General features: G+C 45.5%; 1 protein-coding gene across 3 annotated transcripts in view; it reads right to left on the reverse strand.

Annotated features, from left to right (window-relative positions):
• SPTBN4 (spectrin beta, non-erythrocytic 4) overlaps window positions 1–18,848 on the reverse strand; it is a 420,524-nt gene that overhangs the window by 255,838 nt on the left and 145,838 nt on the right. For all 3 annotated transcript variants that reach the window (XM_033954096.1, XM_033954095.1, XM_033954094.1), the window contains 3 exons: window positions 12,848–13,718; window positions 11,600–11,737; window positions 6,341–7,097 (listed from right to left, as the gene is read on the reverse strand). In XM_033954096.1, the coding sequence (XP_033809987.1) occupies window positions 6,341–7,097; window positions 11,600–11,737; window positions 12,848–13,718 (1,766 nt within the window). The remainder of the gene's footprint in view (window positions 1–6,340; window positions 7,098–11,599; window positions 11,738–12,847; window positions 13,719–18,848) is intronic.

Here is an 18,848-nt window from a genome sequence, read left to right on the forward strand (position 1 = left end):
TTTAATCCATCTGGAAATCGAGGCTTTAGACGCCGGCCTCCCCCTCTTGACATGGCTGATCAGAACAAAAATGTGATTGAAAGGTGAAATTAATTGGTAACTTCGAAGTATCAAAGAAGCACTCACTTGGCATTCAGCAAATGCAATTCTTTATCCTTGTTCTTAGATCCCATAGAGCGAAAAGAGGACAAATGTAGTTCCTGCTTGACATGGAAGGCCAGGACTTACTTTTGTTAAGAAAGACGGAACCGTGCATAAATAGAGCCTTGTTTCCGTGATCCTAAGGAACGACTCCCTGGAGAAAAGAGCTAGTAACTCAGAAAATCATCTCACTGACGTAATCGCCACCAGGAACACTGTCTTGACTGTAAGATCCAAAAGGGAAGCTTTCCATTAGGGCTCATATGGAGCTGTACTGAGACCCTGCAACACGATATTAAGGTTCCAGGAAGAGAAAGGGGAACACACCAAAGGGCGCAACCGCAGAATCCCTTTAATGAACTAGGCAACATCTGGGTGAGAGGCCAAAGAGCCTCTTTCCCCCTGAGCTTGGAAACAGGAAAGGCTTGCTATCTGCACTTTCAGAGAACCTACCAAAAGCCCCTTCTGAAGTCCTTCATAAGAACATAAGCATTGCCTCTGCCGGGTCAGACCAGGGGGTCCATCGTGCCCAGCAGTCCGCTCCCACAGCGGCCCCCCAGGTCTGTAAGATGTAAGTGGTCCTTAACCTAAATTCTTTATTCCTTATTCATATAGTTACCCTCTATCTGTACCCTTCAATCCCCTTCTCCTTCAGGAAGTCATCCAATCCCTTTTTGAAGCCCAATATTCTACTCTGCCCTATCATCTCCACTGGGAGCGCATTCCAGGTGTCCACCACCCTCTGAGTGAAGAAGAACTTCCTAGCATTCGTTTTGAATCTGTCTCCTTTCAATTTTTCTGAATGCCCTCTTGTTTTTGTTGGCCCAGTTAGCCTGAAGAATCTGTCCTTCTCCACCTTCTCTATGCCTTTCATGATTTTATAAGTCTCTATCATGTCCCCTCTAAGTCTCTGCTTTTCCAGGGTAAAGAGCCCCAGCCTCTCCAATCTTTCAGCATATGAAAGGTTTTCCATGCTCTTAATCATCCTTGTCGCTCTTCTCTGGACCCTCTAGAGTATCGCCATATCCTTCTTTAGGTAGGGCGACCAGTATTGGACACAGTACTCCAGATGTGGGCGTACCCTTTTTGATTATGCCCAACATTCTGTTCGCTTTGAGGCCGCTGCACATTGCATCGCCGGCTTCATCGTTTTATCCACCAATACCCCCAAATCTTTTTCTAGGCAGCCTTCTCCCAGTACCCTCCCCTTCCCCGTATGCAAGACTTTACATTTCTCTACATTGAAGCTCATCTGCCATCTTTTTGCCCACTCACTCAGTTTGTTCAGGTCTCCTTGTAATTCTTTGCATTCCTCAACAGTTCTGACTCTACTGGAGAGTTTTGTGTCATCCGCGAATTTTATAACTTCGCACTTTGTCCCTGTTTCCAGGTCATTTATGAATATATTGAACAGCAGCGGTCCCAACACTGATCCCTGTGAGACTCCACTTGTGACCCCTATCCAGTCTGAGTATTGCCCTTTTGCTCCTACCCTCTGTTTCCTGTCTGTCAGCCAGTTCCTGATCCATCTGTGCACGTCTCCCACCACCCCGTGGCTCCACAGTTTCCTCAGTAGACGCTCATGAGGTACCTTATCGAAGGCCTTTTGGAAATCGAGATATATGATGTCTATGGGATCACCCTTGTCCAATTGCTCGCTTATCCCCTCAAAGAAATGCAGTATGTTCGTTAGGCATGATCTTCCTTTACAGAAACCATGCTGGCTTGTTCTCATCAGATTATTTTTTTCTAAGTGCTCACTGATACCTTCCTTGATCAATGATTCGGCCATCTTCCCGGGAACTGAGGTTAAGCTTACCGGTCTGTAGTTTCCTGGGTCGCCTCTCGATCCCTTTTTGAAGATAGGTGTTACATTCGCTATCCTCCAGTCCTCCGGGATTACCCCTGTTTTCAAGGTTAGGTTGCAAATCTGCTGCAGTAACTCCGCTGTTTCGTCTCTGAGCTCTTTCAGTGTTCTCGGGTGGATTCCATCTGGGCCCAGAGATTTGTCAGCTTTTAGTCTATCTATCTGCGTGAGTACGTCTTCGAGGTTTATCTCTATGCATGATAATTTTCCCTCTTGAACTCCTCTGAAGATTTTTTCCAGTTCCGGCACGTTGGATGTGTCTTCTCTTGTAAAGACTGACGAGAAGAACATGTTTAGTCTGTCAGCCACCTCTTTTTCCTCCTTCCATGCAAAAAGTCCAGAACTTTGGATACTGGAACTTGCAAGGATACTGTATCCTTCACCACACACCAGCGCTGAAAGGACTTCCAAGCTGCCACCATGGATGGCTTCTTAGCTCTGAGAAACATAGTGACAACCACATCTGAATTACCCTTGCTTGTCAGGGCTGCCTGCTCAAAAGCCATGCCTTAAGTCCAAAGTGTTCCAAATTCTCGATACGAACCAGTTCTTGAGAAAGAAAATCCATTTGATTGGCAGTCTGAGACCTACATCCTTCTGGAGACGAACTAGGTACACATACCATGGTCTATGAGGCCAATTAGGTACCACTAGGACTACCAATATGAGATGGATTATAATCCTGCAAATGACCTGCCCAAGCATGGGCCATGGGGAAACACGTACATGTTCAAACCTTCACTTCCAAGCTCGTATCTGCAGATGTAAAAGCAAGGCATCTTGGCATTCAATGCTGAGGCCATCAGATTCATCTGTGGAGGTCCCCACCACCGAACGATGGTCTTGAACACCTGTGGAAACAGTGACCATTCCCCCAGCTTGAGGGTCCACCGAATGAGAAAGTCAGCCTGCACATTTTCCACTCCTGCCTTGTGTGCAGCTTAAAGAGCCTGCAAGTGAGCTTCCGCCCACCGGAAGAGGAGCTGAGTTTCTAGGTGCAATGGTGTTCTTTTGGTGCCTCCTTGCCAGCTGTCATATGCTACCACTGTCGCATTGTCCGAGAAGACTTTGACTGCCTTGCCTTCCAGAGACTTCTCCAGCACCAAAAGCGCTAGATGAATGGATCTGAGTTCCAGGCAATTTATGGACTAGATTGGGAGTCCATTGCAATAATCCCTCCCTCCCAACTGCTAACTGTAAAGACCGGTATCAGTTGTTAGTATCACCCAGGAGGAGATGCGAAGAGGCATGTCCCTGGAAAGGGCAGCTGTCTGCAGTTACCACCACAGGCTGCTCTTCACTGTAGGTAGCCAGGGGAGCAGCTGTTGTAGTGACACCATCTGAGGGGACAAACAAGAGAGGTGAGAGTCTTTGAGGAATCTCATGTGCCCTCTGGCCCAAGGAACCAACTCTATGATCGCCACCATCGATCCCAAGAGCTGCAGATAATGTCATGCCATGGGAGTCAGACTTTGTAGCAGCTCCGAAATCTGCTTCTGGAGCTTCAGTAAACAAGGCTCTGGATGAAACATTTGGCCCAGGGCCATGTCAATCAAGACTCCCAGGTACTCCAGGTGCTGAATCAGTTCCAGCTGACTCTTCTTCAAGTTGACCATCCAGCCCAAAACTTAGAGGAGTTGCACCACTCTCAAAAATACCAGCTCAACTTCCTCCTTGGACAGAACTCTCATGAGCCAATCGTCCAAATATGAATCCCAGTTTTGTAGAGGTACACTGCCGCCGCCACCACCACCATCACCTTGGTAAAGGTGTGAGATGCTGTGCTAGCTGAAGGAGGGCGTGGAGAACTGGAAATGCTGCTCCAGCACATGAAATCGCATGTATCTCCTGTAAGCCATGAAGATGTGAATGTGAAGATAGGCCTCAATCAAATCAAGGGAGGTAAGAAATTCCCCCAGTGCCTCCATGCGGTCTACACAGCCTCCATTGACTGACTCAATGTCCAGAATCGGCCTCTAGTTGTCTGAGCCTTTCTTTGGCATAAGCATAAGCATGATGAAGTATATGGAGAATCTGTCCGAGATAGAATCTGTGTCCGGGACTGGCTCTATTGCCAACAGAGCCAGTAGCCTTTGTACCATAGCCCGAACTTTGAGGACTCTTTTACAAAGTGGTCTGGTATGGGGACACAGAACTCAATTTTGTACCCCTCTCAGACAACATCGAGAACTCAGTGGTAACTCAATGGTTTGTGCTAATCTGAGACCAGACCGACCAAAAGGCCAACAGTCTGCACCCTATCTGGGGAAGATCGGCCCCTGTACTGGAGTCACTGTCCTTTCTTAGGGGCTGGTGAGGAGCAAAAGCCCAAGGCTTGCTGTCTCCTGCTCCCACTGAATTTCTGACACAGTCCTTGAAAGGCTTTCTGCATTGTTTGGCCTTCCATATACATATAGAATCTTTGGAAGCCTCAAAAATTACTCTATCCCAAACTCTGAGCCATTTGGGGGTCTCTGTTTGGTAAGGCCTTGGGGCAACGGTTTGCCACACTGGCCATCAGGTCATCTAGGCCCATGCCAAACAGCATCTGCCCCTGTAAAGGAAGACTGCTCAATGTAGCTTTAGAGGTAGAATCTCCTACTCACTGTCTAATCCAGAGCATCCATCGGGAAGAGACAGCATAGGCCGAAACCTTCTTATAACTCTGATAAGATCATATAAAGCATATGCAATATAATTCACCCCAGAGAGGAGAATTTAGGAATCCTCATCATCATTCAGGTCTGAGGTCTAGTAGCACTCTGGAAATAATTAATAGTAGTAGTAGGACCCAGACAGGATAGTGCGACAAGCACATGCTACAAAAGAAGAGGTGGCTGCCACCTTAATCCCTAGGGTCAAAGTTTCAAATTGCCGCATGAGGAGCAAATCCACTTTGTGATCCTGAGTATCCTTTAACATCACCCCTCCTCCACTAGGCAGGGAAGTTCATTTAGTGACCAGTGCAACCAGTGAATCCACTTTTGGCTGAACAAACAGCTGCTGGAAATCTGGCGCCATCGTATACAACTTGGCCATAGTTTTAGAACTGCTCATAACTAAGCATTGAGAAGAGGAAGCTGGAGGAACTTCCAGCTTTAACTCCTGCAGTGAGGTGGAAATAAATGTTCAAAAGCAGAGGCCTTGAAAGCCAGTGTATCATGGGGTCTTCCCCCTGTTCTAGGGTTGCTACCACCTCTTGACCGCTGTCCTCTGCCAGAGAAACTTCATCCTGGGATAAAAGTGGCATGGAATCAGACTTTCCATCCTTCCCTGTTGCTTTTAAGCAAAATCGAGAGGCTTTGTAGCAGATGGCCACCATCAGAAAAATTGTGCCAAAAACAGCCTGTGGAGACCTCCCTGAAGGAAAAAAAAACACAGGGAAAGGTGTTTTAGAGGTGGGGCCCTGGGCTTTTTGGTCATAAACCTTTAAATTCAACTTTTGGGGAGCCCCTCGATTTTCCCCATAGGCTACACTAACCTTACTCACTGTGCCACGTGGTGGTGCCTGCCTGCATCAGCATAGGATTTCAGATGGAATCAATGGAGGAAAAATCTGCTTCATAGATTCGCTTGGCGAACCTCGTCTTCTGGTTGACAGTTGGACTGAAGTCAGACTGAGCCTCAACCCCTGAAAAACTGCACCTCGAAAGGGAAGAGGTGTGCGTTTTTGAAAATTAAAAATATAACATGAAAAAAAAAGAAAGGGAGGATGACTACGTAGCTGGCCCACTCTTAGACCCGTCAAAGCCGGGAAGGAGCCAAACAGCCTGCGCTCAAGCTCCTGAGTAAATCAGGGATGCATGCAGCTGCACAGGGGAAGGTTCCTGAGCTCAAAAAATAGCAGGCTGGCAAGTTAGGTGTCCCCAAAGCGTCTTCTCTCAGGCAGAGGTCCCAACAAGTGGGAACCTCTGGGCACTGAGCCTCTAAATGAACACTGAGAAAAATACCCCAAAATAATAAAACCGCAGAGCAGATCAGAAGCACTTCTGAGCAACTTGCTTTCAGAAAACAAACTGAGGAAGCAGGAGCAACTCCCTGGGAGGGAGGTAGAGTTGAAAATATGATTGATAATTTTCAAGTTGAGATACAGAACCCTATTTCAGGACCACTAGATACATTGCACTAGAAATTATCCTTTGTTTCTGTGATATAACTCAGCAGTGCAAACTGTTCTAAGCTCTCTGGGGAGGACAGGATATAAAACAAATTAAATAAATAAATAGTCTGGGTTTGGATTCTGCTGCAATGCATCTGTATCTAGGAATGAGATGGAAGGTTTATGCTTCTGTCCACCCTGCCATTACTAAACAGCCTCTGTGGTCAGGTTACCTGGTTGTTCAGACACATCTCAGCCTGCTTGACATCGCGCAAAAAGAGGTGGAAGATGTGAGACTGCACAAGGACCTCCCGCCTGCTCTCCCACATGAGCAGCAGCTTGGTCCAGCCTGCCTCCAGCTTCTGGAGCCACTGTTGTAGAGACAGGTAGGGAATGTCCGCTTCCTCCAAAGACAGCAGCTCACTCAGAGTCTGGATCTTATTATACTCCTCTTCGTAATGGTTTATCTCCTCTTTGAGGGTTGCATGTTGATTTAGGAGTTTCTCAGCCTCTTGGAGGTTATTGGGCAGCTCCTCTGTGGCAACAGCTGCCTGGGTCTTGACAAGCCAGGTGAGAAAATTGTCCAAGTCCTGAATGAACTGCTGCAACCTGGTGGCCACGGTCAGCGAGTCCTCACAGCCCTGCATGGTCTTCTTCAATGCCTCCCACTCTTCACTGATCTCCTCAAACTGCATCAGAATACCCAGGGCTTGGGCTGGGTGGGCAGTGGCCAGCACTTCTGCGTCCTGCTGCAGCTCAATCAGCTTAGGCTCTATCGCCACCAGGGCAGCCTCCATGGTGAAGAGTTTCCGCTGAAGGGAAAGGACTCCACCTAGGTCACCGCTGCTGGGCTGTGTGCACTCCATGGCTTTCCTCTTCTCTGAGATCTGGGACTTCAGCTCAGTACATTCCAGAAGGTAGTTCTGGATGCGCAGGATGGAATTCAAGTGATCCTTCTTCCGTTCGACAAGCTCAACAATCTTGTTCCACCTGCAAGAAGATAAATAACAACAATAAAGGAAAAAAATTCAGAATGGAGTGCCTGTTATGCAATGTTGAGATATAGGGGTCAACTTAGAAAAATAAGGTCAGAGGCAATTCTATAAATAGGCAGCATGAATGCACATAACCGACAGTATTCTAAAAATGCACCATGTAAATAACAGCTTGTCTCATGCTCCACTCATATGAACACCACCCTAGCAGTTACGTGCTATACCAGTTACATGTGCCTTATCTATGGTGCTAATTCGCCTTGGAGTCATAAGTGCTAGTATTCTGGCACATGCAAGTAGTGGGGGCCCAGTTAGAGAATTTGGGGGTAAGTGTTTCACTTTGATGCTTGTTGCCCTAAATTACCCCACAGCCAAATTTAAGGATCTAAGCAGCCAATATCACCCCATGGGAGTCAGTTTTTTAAATTTTAATCACCAGAGTCAGAATTACTCCTGGATATTCAACGTTGGGCCGTGTCTGGGCACTGGTATTGAATATCCAGGGCTAATTCAGAATAAAGAAGCTACTAGGGCTTATAAGGGCCCCAGTAAAATATCGGCCGCAAACCACAACAGGTATATAGGATAGTGACCTCTATGCTTCTGAATCTCCCCTCCCTCTCCTGCAGCCCTGATTCCCCCTGTCTCCCACCCCAGACATGCATAAGGACCGAACAAGCTCCTTCCACCACCTCCCACCAACCCTCACCCCTATAGGCTCCCCCACGAGGCTTCCATGAGGCTTCTGCTGGTAGTCACAGCAGCCATTCCGCATGATGGGCAGGAGTGAGTAGACAACACTGGCATTTAAAAGGTAGGCCCTTTCGACTTCCTACACGGGGCCAGCGCCAGCTTTTGCAAAAGACTGAGATCGTGGGGAAAAAGGTAATTCTTTCAGTCTGGGTGAGTGATGTCACACCCTCCTTTTGGAGTTGGAGGAATCACCTACACACACTGCTGCTGTTGGAACGTAGGGAGGCTATTCATACCTCTAAGCATAAAAGACAATTTCTTCAGATCTGGGACCCCTACCACTACCTTCGTGGATCCGTAGCGGTATTTTGAATTCCTTGAAATAATTCTGAGTGTGGGGCTGATTGGGGGCGCGGGGAGTCAGTTGTACAGGAAATGTAATTTTTTTTTTCTTTATCTTTCTTCTTTTTCTTGCTTTCACTTTTTCGAATACCCTTAGGACTATAAGAGTCCAAGTCCTTTGGGGGAAATTTGGATATAGGTTTCAGTTGTCGAGGGCAGTTTGCTGCTGGGGGTGGGGGGGGGGGCAACAGTAAGATTTGTTCTGTTCTATTCTATTTTCAAGTCTCTACATGGTATCCTGCCTCCCCTTTTTCCATATCTTGGAACTCCTCTAATCCCAACACCACCAGATCCACTCAAAAATTCAAACTATCCTTCCCCTCTTTAAAAGGCATATCCCATGCAGGAAAATTAGGGACTTCCCTCTTTTTCAGGATCACCGAACTCTGGAACAGCTTTACTACCCCGCTTCGGAGCCTGACCTCTCTCCAACTCTTCCGAAAACATTTGAAAACTTGGCTTTTCTCTAAAATGCAATGACCCCTCCCTCATTGATATACGAAGTCCCTCTAAACTTCTCTTTCTAAGTCCTTCTACTTTTCATTGTAGTTCCTTTCTATACCAACTCCTGTAAACCGTGCCAAGCTCTACTTCTGTGGAGATGATGCGGTATACAAACTTAAGGTTTAGTTTAGTTTAGTTTTCGGGTTTGTATTGTGTTGTTTACTTTGAATTTCAATAAAAATCGTTAAACCATAAAAGGTAGGCCCTGGAATTCATTTATGGTTAACATAGTATGCACCTATGTATTGCTTATTGCTATTCCAAAATATTTGTATACCAGCATAATTTCTGCTATCTTATTTTTGTTTCATAAACTTTGGGGAAAAAAATAAAAGGTAGGCCCTGAGGGGTCTACAAGGGTGGGAGTGAGCACTTGGTCAACCGTTACATACATCCATGGTAGAAAGGAGAACGGATCAGGGTCACTGGAGGGGGTGGTGAGGGAACAGAAGGAAAGTTGGTGCCACAACCCAGGAGTTAAGTGGGTACTGGCCAATATTTAGACTGGTACCTGGTTAGCTTTGTGCTAAATTTAGGACAGCCTTTTTGCAGCATCAGGTAAACTGTCCACCCTCCATGCAGTTGAAGGACTAGGAGGTTTCTTCTGCTGATTCCATACAATGCATCATCCTGTTTAAGCAATGGGCACCCCAATTCTTGAGACTCGCATCAGTTGTCACAACTATCCACTTTTTTACTATCCTTTTCTGGCACTTAGAGTTCTTTTCCTACTCTCATTTTAGATATTGTAAACTGCTCAGAAGACTGTGTGGTATATCAAATTTTAAATAAACTTGGACTGCCAGGAGGCTCATTTCCTGTCTGACAGAAGATGACAGGGGTAGGCAGATTTCAAAATCCTGCAACTTGGGACTCCAAAGGGAGAACAGCAGTCTCTGAACAGGATGCATATAAGCCTGCGCCCAAGGTACCACCTCCAGGGTAGCCACCATCAGGCACAGCAGCTGAAAATAATTTCATGTTCTGGGAGTTGCCTAGGCACAAAACTCTAATCTCCTACCACTGGACTTGGAGACCCTCTCTTGAATGAGACATACTTGTCCTGTATCCGAGGTTGGCACAAGCTGATTTTTAACATAATTAATCACCTAATCGAGGTCCTCCAACAGCCGGATCACCTGAGATGTATCCACTTGAGAGTCTTCCAATGAGACAGACTGAATTAGTCAATTGTCTAATTAAAGGTGCACTTACACCTCCTTCTTGACTCAACCAGGCAACCCCAGAACAAGACAAATCTAGGACTCGACCATTAGCTGTGATATGGGTCTGTAGGAGTCAGACCACAGAAAAACATAAAAAGCATCTTCATCATTCCAACTTGCACCATCTGCTGGAGGTAGAGAAAAACTGACTAGCTTTAGGCCAGGGGTGTCCAAATGGTCGATCGCAATCGACCAGTAGCTCGCAAAGGCAATGCGAGTCGATCGTGTTGCCTTTGTGATCTTGTTCTTCCTGCTTCCCCGAGCCAAGCCAGGCACATACAAGCACCGGATCCACAAGCCTTCACCTCCGACGTCAATTCTGACTTTGGAGAGGAAGTTCTGTGCCAACCAATCGCTGCCTGGCTGGCCTGGAACTTCCTTCTCTGACGTCAAAATTGACATCAGGGGGTAAAGGCTTGTGGGCCTGGCGTTTAAACATGCCAGGCCTGGCTCTGGGAAGCAGCAGGGAGAAATCGGTGTGGTGGCTTTGGGGGGGGGGGGGGGGCAGGGAGAGAGAAAGAATCGGGGAAGTGGAGAAATCTGCATGATGGCTTGGGGGGGCAGGGGGAGAAAGAAAGAAAGACAGAAATAAAGAGGGGGCAGGGGGGAGAGAAAGAAAGAGACAGAAAGAAAAGGGGAGGGGGCAGAAAGAAAGAAAGGCAGAAAGAAATATTGGATTTACAGCAGAAGGAAGTGCAACCAGAGACTCATGAAATCATCAGACAAAAAGGTAGGAAAAGTGATTTTATTTTCAATTTAGTGATCAAAATGTGTCTGTTTTGAGAATTTATATCTGCTATCTATATTTTGCACTATGGCCCCCTTTTACTAAACCGTGATAGTGGTTTTTAACGCAGGGAGCCCATGAGCGTTGGGAGCTGTGAGGGGCATTCAGCGCAGCTCCCTGCGCTAAAAACTGCTATCGCGGTTTAGTAAAAGTATAATTGTTACCGAAGTGACATTGCATATTTTAAAGTCATCTGCCTTGACCTCTGAAAAAAACCTTGAATAGAAATGATAATTAATATTTTCTCTGCGTACAGTGTGTTTTGTGTTTTTTAACATTTTATTGTTGGTAGATCATTTTGACTTGGTCATTTTAAAAGTAGCTCGCAAGCCAAAAAAGTGTGGGCACCCCTGCTTTAGGCTTTACCTGTTATGATACTGGTGATATCACTGGAAATTGTTTGTGTTTCTCTATCTCCCTCTGCTGGCCCATTGATTTGGACTGATTTAGCCAGACAAAAAAGGAAGCACTTTAACCAATAACTCCAAAAGTTACCTAGACAAAGTGCTTTAGTTTAGTTTGTGTACTTTGAAAATCAGCCTTGAGACTCAGTAGATACTGAGAGGTAAAAGCCTTTCCTCATCAACACCATGCTGGGACATTGGGCCAGAACTGGTTTAGAGTGAACAGCATCCCCCTCCCCCCAAAAAATATTTCTAGGACACTGGGTTAATGGCTCAGAGAGAAAACATCCTTCACCTTAACACCATGCTGGAAACACTAAGTCAGTAATGGCTCAGGGGGAACAGCCAAACTCATCACCATGATGGGCAACTGGGTCTGTGCTTAGTTATTGATAACAGCTTCCCCACCGTGCTTGCTTAGAGCAAAGAATGCACCCTAGTGAACTATTAGTCTTGAGTGTGATACTGAGTAACTCATTACCTGCTATTCAAATGGTCTTGACAAGCTCTGACTTCAGAAGCACTGGGGTGACCTCCATCAACCAGTTGTTGCACAATCTGGTTCACGTCTAGGACACGTCCCATTAAACTGTTCATTTCCTGATCTAGACTCTCAAACCTGCAGAAAATGTATATCATAACTGCACAACATAATGTTACCTTACAAAACTACTCGTATACATTTACAATCTCCAAAAGCACTCTGCCCTGTCCCTCAGCTACATAATGCAGTCCTGACAGCTGCCAGATGTGACAAGTTCCAACAAGTGAATAAACTGACTAGGTAGTTACCCAAGGCAGCAGGTTCTGAGGGGCAGTGAAGAGTAGCTGCAGTCAAAGCAAAACGACAGATCCTACCGGTCACATTAAATAAAAAAAACTCTCAGCATCTACTTTAACTTGCTTTTTTACAGGAAATTTGTATGATGATCATGACTGGAGAGGCTGTAGGCTAGAGGCCTGAAAATTAACTGAAGAGAGGGAGGCATCGGCTTTGTTAAACACTTCATCAGCAGGACTATAATACAACTTCTCAAAGCTCAAAACTTTAGTTATAAAGCTGCCAAAGTTTTAATTATTTACAGTTAACTGCATGCAAATGTGGTTCTGAAGGGATATTACATATAAATTGGCCCTTAACAGTGCTAATATCATAAATAAAAAGCTATAAAATTAGAATCCTAAAGACAATCTGTTGCCCATACAGTGAGCAGTGAGTTGTGCCCATACTGATGTCCTTTATATTGATTTTTTTCAGTATATAGTAAAGACCAAAATTCTCACCAAAGAAAAAAGGTGTTAGCCAATTATGTTTTGGGCATAAAAATAAAAAGCAACAGTGAGCAAATCATGCATCAGTGTGCATGCATGTGAACCATATAATTTAAGAAACCTTCAGGGAACAAAAATAAGTGCATGGCAACACCTTACAAAATATCCTGTGAATGCCAACTTAAAAGTGGAAGTCACTCCCATAGAAGACTAAGTGCTCTCAAATCTCATGCACAACATTATCTTTCAATAATTCTTACATTAGTCCAACAAAATAAAAAAAACAAACGGTCTGCAAAGAATTATGTTTTCTCCAAGGCCAGTACTGCTAGCAGAACTCTGTACAATGCAAATGTGAAAATGATTCTATTCTTAGGTTTGTACCTGGCTTTTCCAGTTAAAAAGACTGGTCAAAAGGGCTTAATCTGATAGCACCTGTAGGTTTGGCTTTTCATACCTGTGCTGGACCACCTCAACATCTTCCAGCTTTTCTGGTACCTCCATTTTATTTAGCCACTGTTCTTTCTCATCAATCCAGACCTCACAGGCATTCACTTCACTGAACATCCTGTAGACAGCCAAAGCATCCTGAAGCCACTGCCGTCGCAGGACTGCCACTTCTGCCACCTCACTGTAGAGCTGCTCCACCTCCACAATGCGGATCTGCACATCCACCAAGTCACGGTACTCTGGTGCCAGAACGGCAAGATGTTTACGCAAAGACAAGACCACTGCCCGATGCTTCTCAATCTCTTCCACTACCCCTTTGTGCTTTTTCACAAGAGACTGGGTTGAATACTCATCATGGCCAAAGTCATCACTAGAAACAAGACGGTAAGTGTCCTGGAGCCAAGCCACCAAGTCATCTGTGTCCGCACTGAATTGGTGGAAATTAGAGGCTTCCTGGAGTTTCTGTTGATGGACGGTGGTCATTTCCTCCAACTTTGTCCACTGAACCCTGACTTCTTTGATTTTCTCACAGATATTGGTGACTTCAAAACGTTTCTTGACCAAGATCTTCTCTCCTTTCTTCATAGTTTGGTTCAGTAGAGTCCTCCTCCTGCCTAATTCCCCGGTTAAAATCTTGTGTTTGCTCATAAGCCTCATAACACTACTCAAGTCCTTCCCATAGCTCTGAGAGGAGAGTATCTGCTCCTTCTCTCGTACCCAACTTTCTGTCTCTTCCATCTCTTGCAAGAAAGCCCAAAGCTGGCTGGATTCCTCCAATTCTACATGGCGTCTCATGGCAAGATCACACAGCTCCTCCATACAGGTTTTCACATGGTTAACCCGGTTACAAATCACCTGAGGGTCACATGGTTGATAACCTGGAAGAAAAGAATATCAACCAGTAATTCTGTTTTCTTCTTCCTCAGTCATGCAAGTTTTCAATTACTGTTTGGCTGATTTTTAGCATTTCACCTTTCATAAAGAGAGCGATCGGCAGCAACCAAGAAAGCAAACAGGATGCTAGGAATCATTAGGAAAGGGATGGTAAATAAGACTGAGAATATTATAATGCCTCTATATCACTCCATGGTATGATCTCATCTTGAATACTGACAAGCACAAGTTAGAGATCGGCCTATAATTTTGGGCAATCTGTGGATCTAGAGAAGGGCATTTTAAAATTGGATGAACACATGCACATTAATTAATCATGCTTAGACAGGAATAAAATCAGTTTTTCTGGAGTGTGAGGATACTAGAATACTATCTTTAACCTGACATCAGCGCACCTTATATTTATACACCTGCAGTTGCACAAGCCATAGAACTGGCATAAGCATCTTTCCTGGCCACTTAAATCGCTTTGAATATTGGCCCCCTTATCTTTATTTATTTTATTGACACTTGATACTGTTAAATGGCCTATATCAGGCTTCATAGCAGTTTACAATTTTAAAAAAAAGAGCGAGATAATTGTTCAGATGGAGATTATTCCAAACAATTGTGTAAACAGATGGATTTTAAAGGCCTTTATAATGCTGTCTTTGGAATAAAAGATGGACAGAGCAATGATTTCTCTCACCAAATGGAAATATGTAAAAGATCTGTTGAATTATACCACAAATTATATACTTCAGGAAAGTGGACTATGCAGGAAGAGACTGGGAAATATTTACAGCAGGTCAAGCCATCATCATTGGAGGATGAACTGCGAGAGAGGTAAGAAGCCCTATCCACCCGATGGAAGTTATAAGGGCTATCAAAAAGTCAAATCAGTTAAAATCCCTGAGCTAGATGGATAAACAGTAAAATTTTGTAAAACTTTCCAGGTGCACCTCCTCTATTGTTACTATTAGGAGGTGTGATTGTGAAAGCAAAGGAAAGGAAATACTTCATATTAAAGTCTAAAATAAAATCAAGAAGCTGCAGTGAGAACAGAATATGGCAACACTGATTGGTTTCCAATATAACATGGCATCAGGTAAGGATGCATCTTGTAACCTTACCTGTTCAACCTTTATAATAATAATAATAATAATAATAATAATAATTTATTTTTGTATACCGCCGTACCCAGGGAGTTCTAGGTGGTTCACAACAGATAGATGAATTACATACAGAGCGGTTGAAATTGAAGAACATAACAAAGCAATCATAGAGTCAAACTAGTTTACATTTACAATTTAGGTGAGGGAAGGACTATATACAGAGCATAGGCAGTGTATACGGTAAGAGAATACATTGAATTTAAGAGAAGGGAACAAAGCATATTAGTTGAGTGGAGAGAGCAACAATCTTAGAAGGGTGGGAGGAAGAGGTGGAAAAAGTTAAAGAAGAGGTGGGAAGCATTGAGGAGGAGATGGGGAGCATTAAGGATTTGGTCTGTTGCAAAGAAGAGTTTTGATCTGTTTTCTAAAGTGGAGATAAGAAACGTTAAGGAGGAAGTGGGGAGCGTTAAGGATTTGGTCTGTTGAAAAAGCACAGTTACTTACCGTTAACAGGTGTTATCCAGGGACAGCAGGCAGCTATTCTCACTAGTGGGTGACGTGATCCAAAGGAGCCCCGATGCGGACACCTCACAAGCAGACTTGCTTGTAGGAAAACTCGAAGTTTTGAGTCGCCCGCACCGCCCATGCACGAGTGCCTTCCTGCCCAGCGTCTCCTCAGTTCAGATAGCTAGCAGAGAAGCCAACCCAGGGGAGGTGGGTGGGATGTGAGAATAGCTGCCTGCTGTCCCGGGATAACACCTGTTATGGTAAGTAACTGTGCTTTATCCCAGGACAAGCAGGCAGGTATTCTCACTAGTGGGTGACCTCCAAGCTAACCAAAGAGGGATAGTGGGAGAGTTGGCAACTTAGGAGAATAAATTTTGCAATATTGTTTAGCTAAACTGTCCATCTCGTCTGGAGAAAGTATCCAGACAATAATGAGAAGTGAAGGTATGAACTGAGGACCAAGTGGCAGCCTTACAAATTTCCTCAATAGGTATAGATCTGAGGAAAGCCACAGAAGCTGCCATTGCTCTGACCTTATGGGCTGTGACTTTACTGTGAAGGGGTAATCCAGCCTGGGCATAGCAGAAAGAGATACAAGCCGCCATCCAGTTGGAGATGGTATGCTTAGAGATAGGACGTCCCAATTTGTTCGGATCAAAGGAGATGAAAAGTTGATGAGCAGTTCTATGCGGTTTGGTACGTTCTAGATAGAAAGCCAAAGCATGCTTACAGTCCAGAGCATGCAGAGCTGATTCTCCAGAATGAGAATGAGGCTTTGGAAAAAACACTGGAAGAACAATGGATTGATTGAGATGAAATTCCGAGACAACTTTAGGAAGGAATTTTGGATGAGTGCGAAGAACCACCTTGTCATGATGGAACACTGTAAAAGGTGGATCCGCAACCAATGCTTGAAGCTCACTAACTCGACAAGCAAAAGTGAGGCCAATGAGAAACACAACTTTCCAAGTGAGATACTTCAGATGAGCCTTGTCAATAGGTTCAAATGGAGGTTTCATAAGCTGAGAAAGAACAATATTGAGGTCCCAAACCACTGGAGGCAGTTTGAGAGGAGGATTGACATTGAAAAGTCCTTTCATGAATCTGGAAACCACAGGATGAGCACAGAGAGGTTTCCCCTGAAGCGGCTGATGGAAAGCAGCAATTGCACTCAGATGGACTCGTATCGATGTAGACTTGAGGCCAGAATGAGAAAAGTGCAAAAGATAGTCCAAAACAGAAGATAAGGAGGAATGTTGAGGCTCCTGATGATGAGAAAAACACCAAGTAGAAAATCTAGTCCATTTTTGGGTATAGCATTGTCTAGTAGTAGGCTTCTGTGAAGCTTCCAAAACACCCCTCACAGCTTGCGAAAACTGGAGAGGAGTTACGTTGAGAGGAACCAAGCTATCAGGTGGAGAGACTGCAGGTTGGGATGAAGCAGAGATCCCTGATGCTGTGTAAGCAGCGATGGAAACACTGGTAGAAGGAAGGGCTCCCTGCTGCTGATTTGAAGTAGAAGGGAGTACCAAGGTTGCTTGAGCCACTGAGGAGCAATCAGAATCATGGTGGAATGGTCGGACCTCAGCTTTACCAGAGTCTTTTGAATGAGAGGAAATGGAGGAAACGCATACAAAAAGCGATTCGTCCAGTCCAGAAGAAAAGCATCCACCTCGAGGCGATGAGGAGTGTAGATTCTGGAGCAGAACTGAGGCAGCTTGATGCTGTGGGGGGCTGCAAAAAGGTCTATCTGAGGCGTTCCCCACAGAGAGAAAATGTGATGAAGGTGTGTGGAATGGAGAGTCCATTCGTGAGGTTGAAGGAGATGACTCAAGTTGTCTGCTAAGGCACTGCCCGCCCCCTGAATGTAGACAGCTTTGAGGAAGGTGTTGTGGCGAATTGCCCAATCTCAAACTTTCAGAGTTTCCTGACAGAGGGAGGCTGATCCCGTGCCTCCCTGTTTGTTGACATAATACATGGCGACTTGGTTGTCTGTGCGAATAAGGACTACACGGTCGTGAAGCAGATGTTGAAAAGCATTGAGAGCGTTGAAAATCGCCCTGAGTTCCAGGAGATTGATGTGGCACTGGCAGTCTGTACTGTTCCAATAGCCCTGAGTGCAGAGACCATCCAGATGAGCCCCACAGTGTAAGTCGAAGAGTCGGTCGTGAGAACCTTCTGATGGGGGGGCGTGTGAAACAGTAAGCCTCTGGATAGATTGGAAGAGAGCATCCACCAGCGAAGAGACTGTGTCAGAGCAGGAGTGACCTGGATGCGTCGAGTCAGAGGGTCGGAAACCTGCGACCATTGAGATGCCAGGGTCCACTGAGGAATTCTGAGGTGAAGTCTGGCAAAAGTAGTCACGTGTACTGTAGAGGCCATGTGGCCCAAAAGAACCATCATGAGTCTCGCCGAGATGGAGTGGCGAGAGGACACTGAATGACAAAGATGGAGAAGAGCTTCCAGACGCTGTGGAGGGAGGAACGCTCTGAGTTGGATAGTATCCAGAACAGCTCCAATGAAGGGAAGAATCTGGGAAGGTTGCAGATGTGATTTCGGAAAATTGATCTCGAACCCCAGACTCTGCAGGAACCAAATAGTGTGCTGAGTCACAAGGACGACTCCCTGAGCCGTGGAATCCTTTATGAGCCAGTCGTTCAGGTAGGGAAACACCTGAAGACCATGGTTCCTGAACGCTGCGGCCACCACAACCAGACACTTGGTGAAGACTCTGGGTGACAATGCCAGGCCGAAAGGGAGCACTCGGTATTGAAGATGAAGATGTCCCGCCCGAAATCTGAGGTATTGACGGGAGACCGGATGGATGGGAATGTGAGTGTAGGCCTCCTTGAGATCCAGAGAGCATAAATAGTCGTGCTGCTCGAGGAGGGGATACAGAGACGCCAGGGTCAGCATGCGAAACTTTTCTTTGACCAGATATTTGTTGAGCACTCTGAAATCCAAAATAGAATGCAGATCGCCCGTCTTCTTCGGAACAAGGAAGTACCGGGAGTAAAAACCCTTGTTCTGTTGAGCCAAAGGAACCGGCTCGACAGCCCGGAGCTGGAGCAAAGCCTGAGCTTCCTGAAGAAGAAGGGCGGTCTGGGCAGAGGAGGAAGGATACTCTCTTGGAGGATGTTCCGGAGGAACTTGATGGAAGAGAGTATCCCTCCCTTACGAGGAAAGGACCCAGAGGTCGGTGGTAATAGTCGTCCATCGATGGTAAAAATGATGGAGACGACCTCCGATAGGGGGAAAAACGGGGAAGGGCAGAACAACTGACGTTATGCTCTCCATGAGACAGTCAAAAAGGCTAAGGAGCCTTGGGGAAAGCAGATGGCTGAGGCTTTTGTTGCTGTTTCTGCGGATGCTGCCTCTTAACAGGCTGACGGATGGCAGGAGCCTGTTTAGATGGGAAACGCCGCTGGTAGATTAAAGGCGGGCATGAAGGATGAGGAGGAGCTGGCTTGGGCTTCGGACAGAGAATCGATTGGAAAGACTTCTCGTGGTCCG

Source organism: Geotrypetes seraphini, chromosome 8 (genome assembly GCF_902459505.1).
Source record: "Geotrypetes seraphini chromosome 8, aGeoSer1.1, whole genome shotgun sequence".
Lineage (NCBI taxonomy): Eukaryota > Metazoa > Chordata > Amphibia > Gymnophiona > Dermophiidae > Geotrypetes > Geotrypetes seraphini.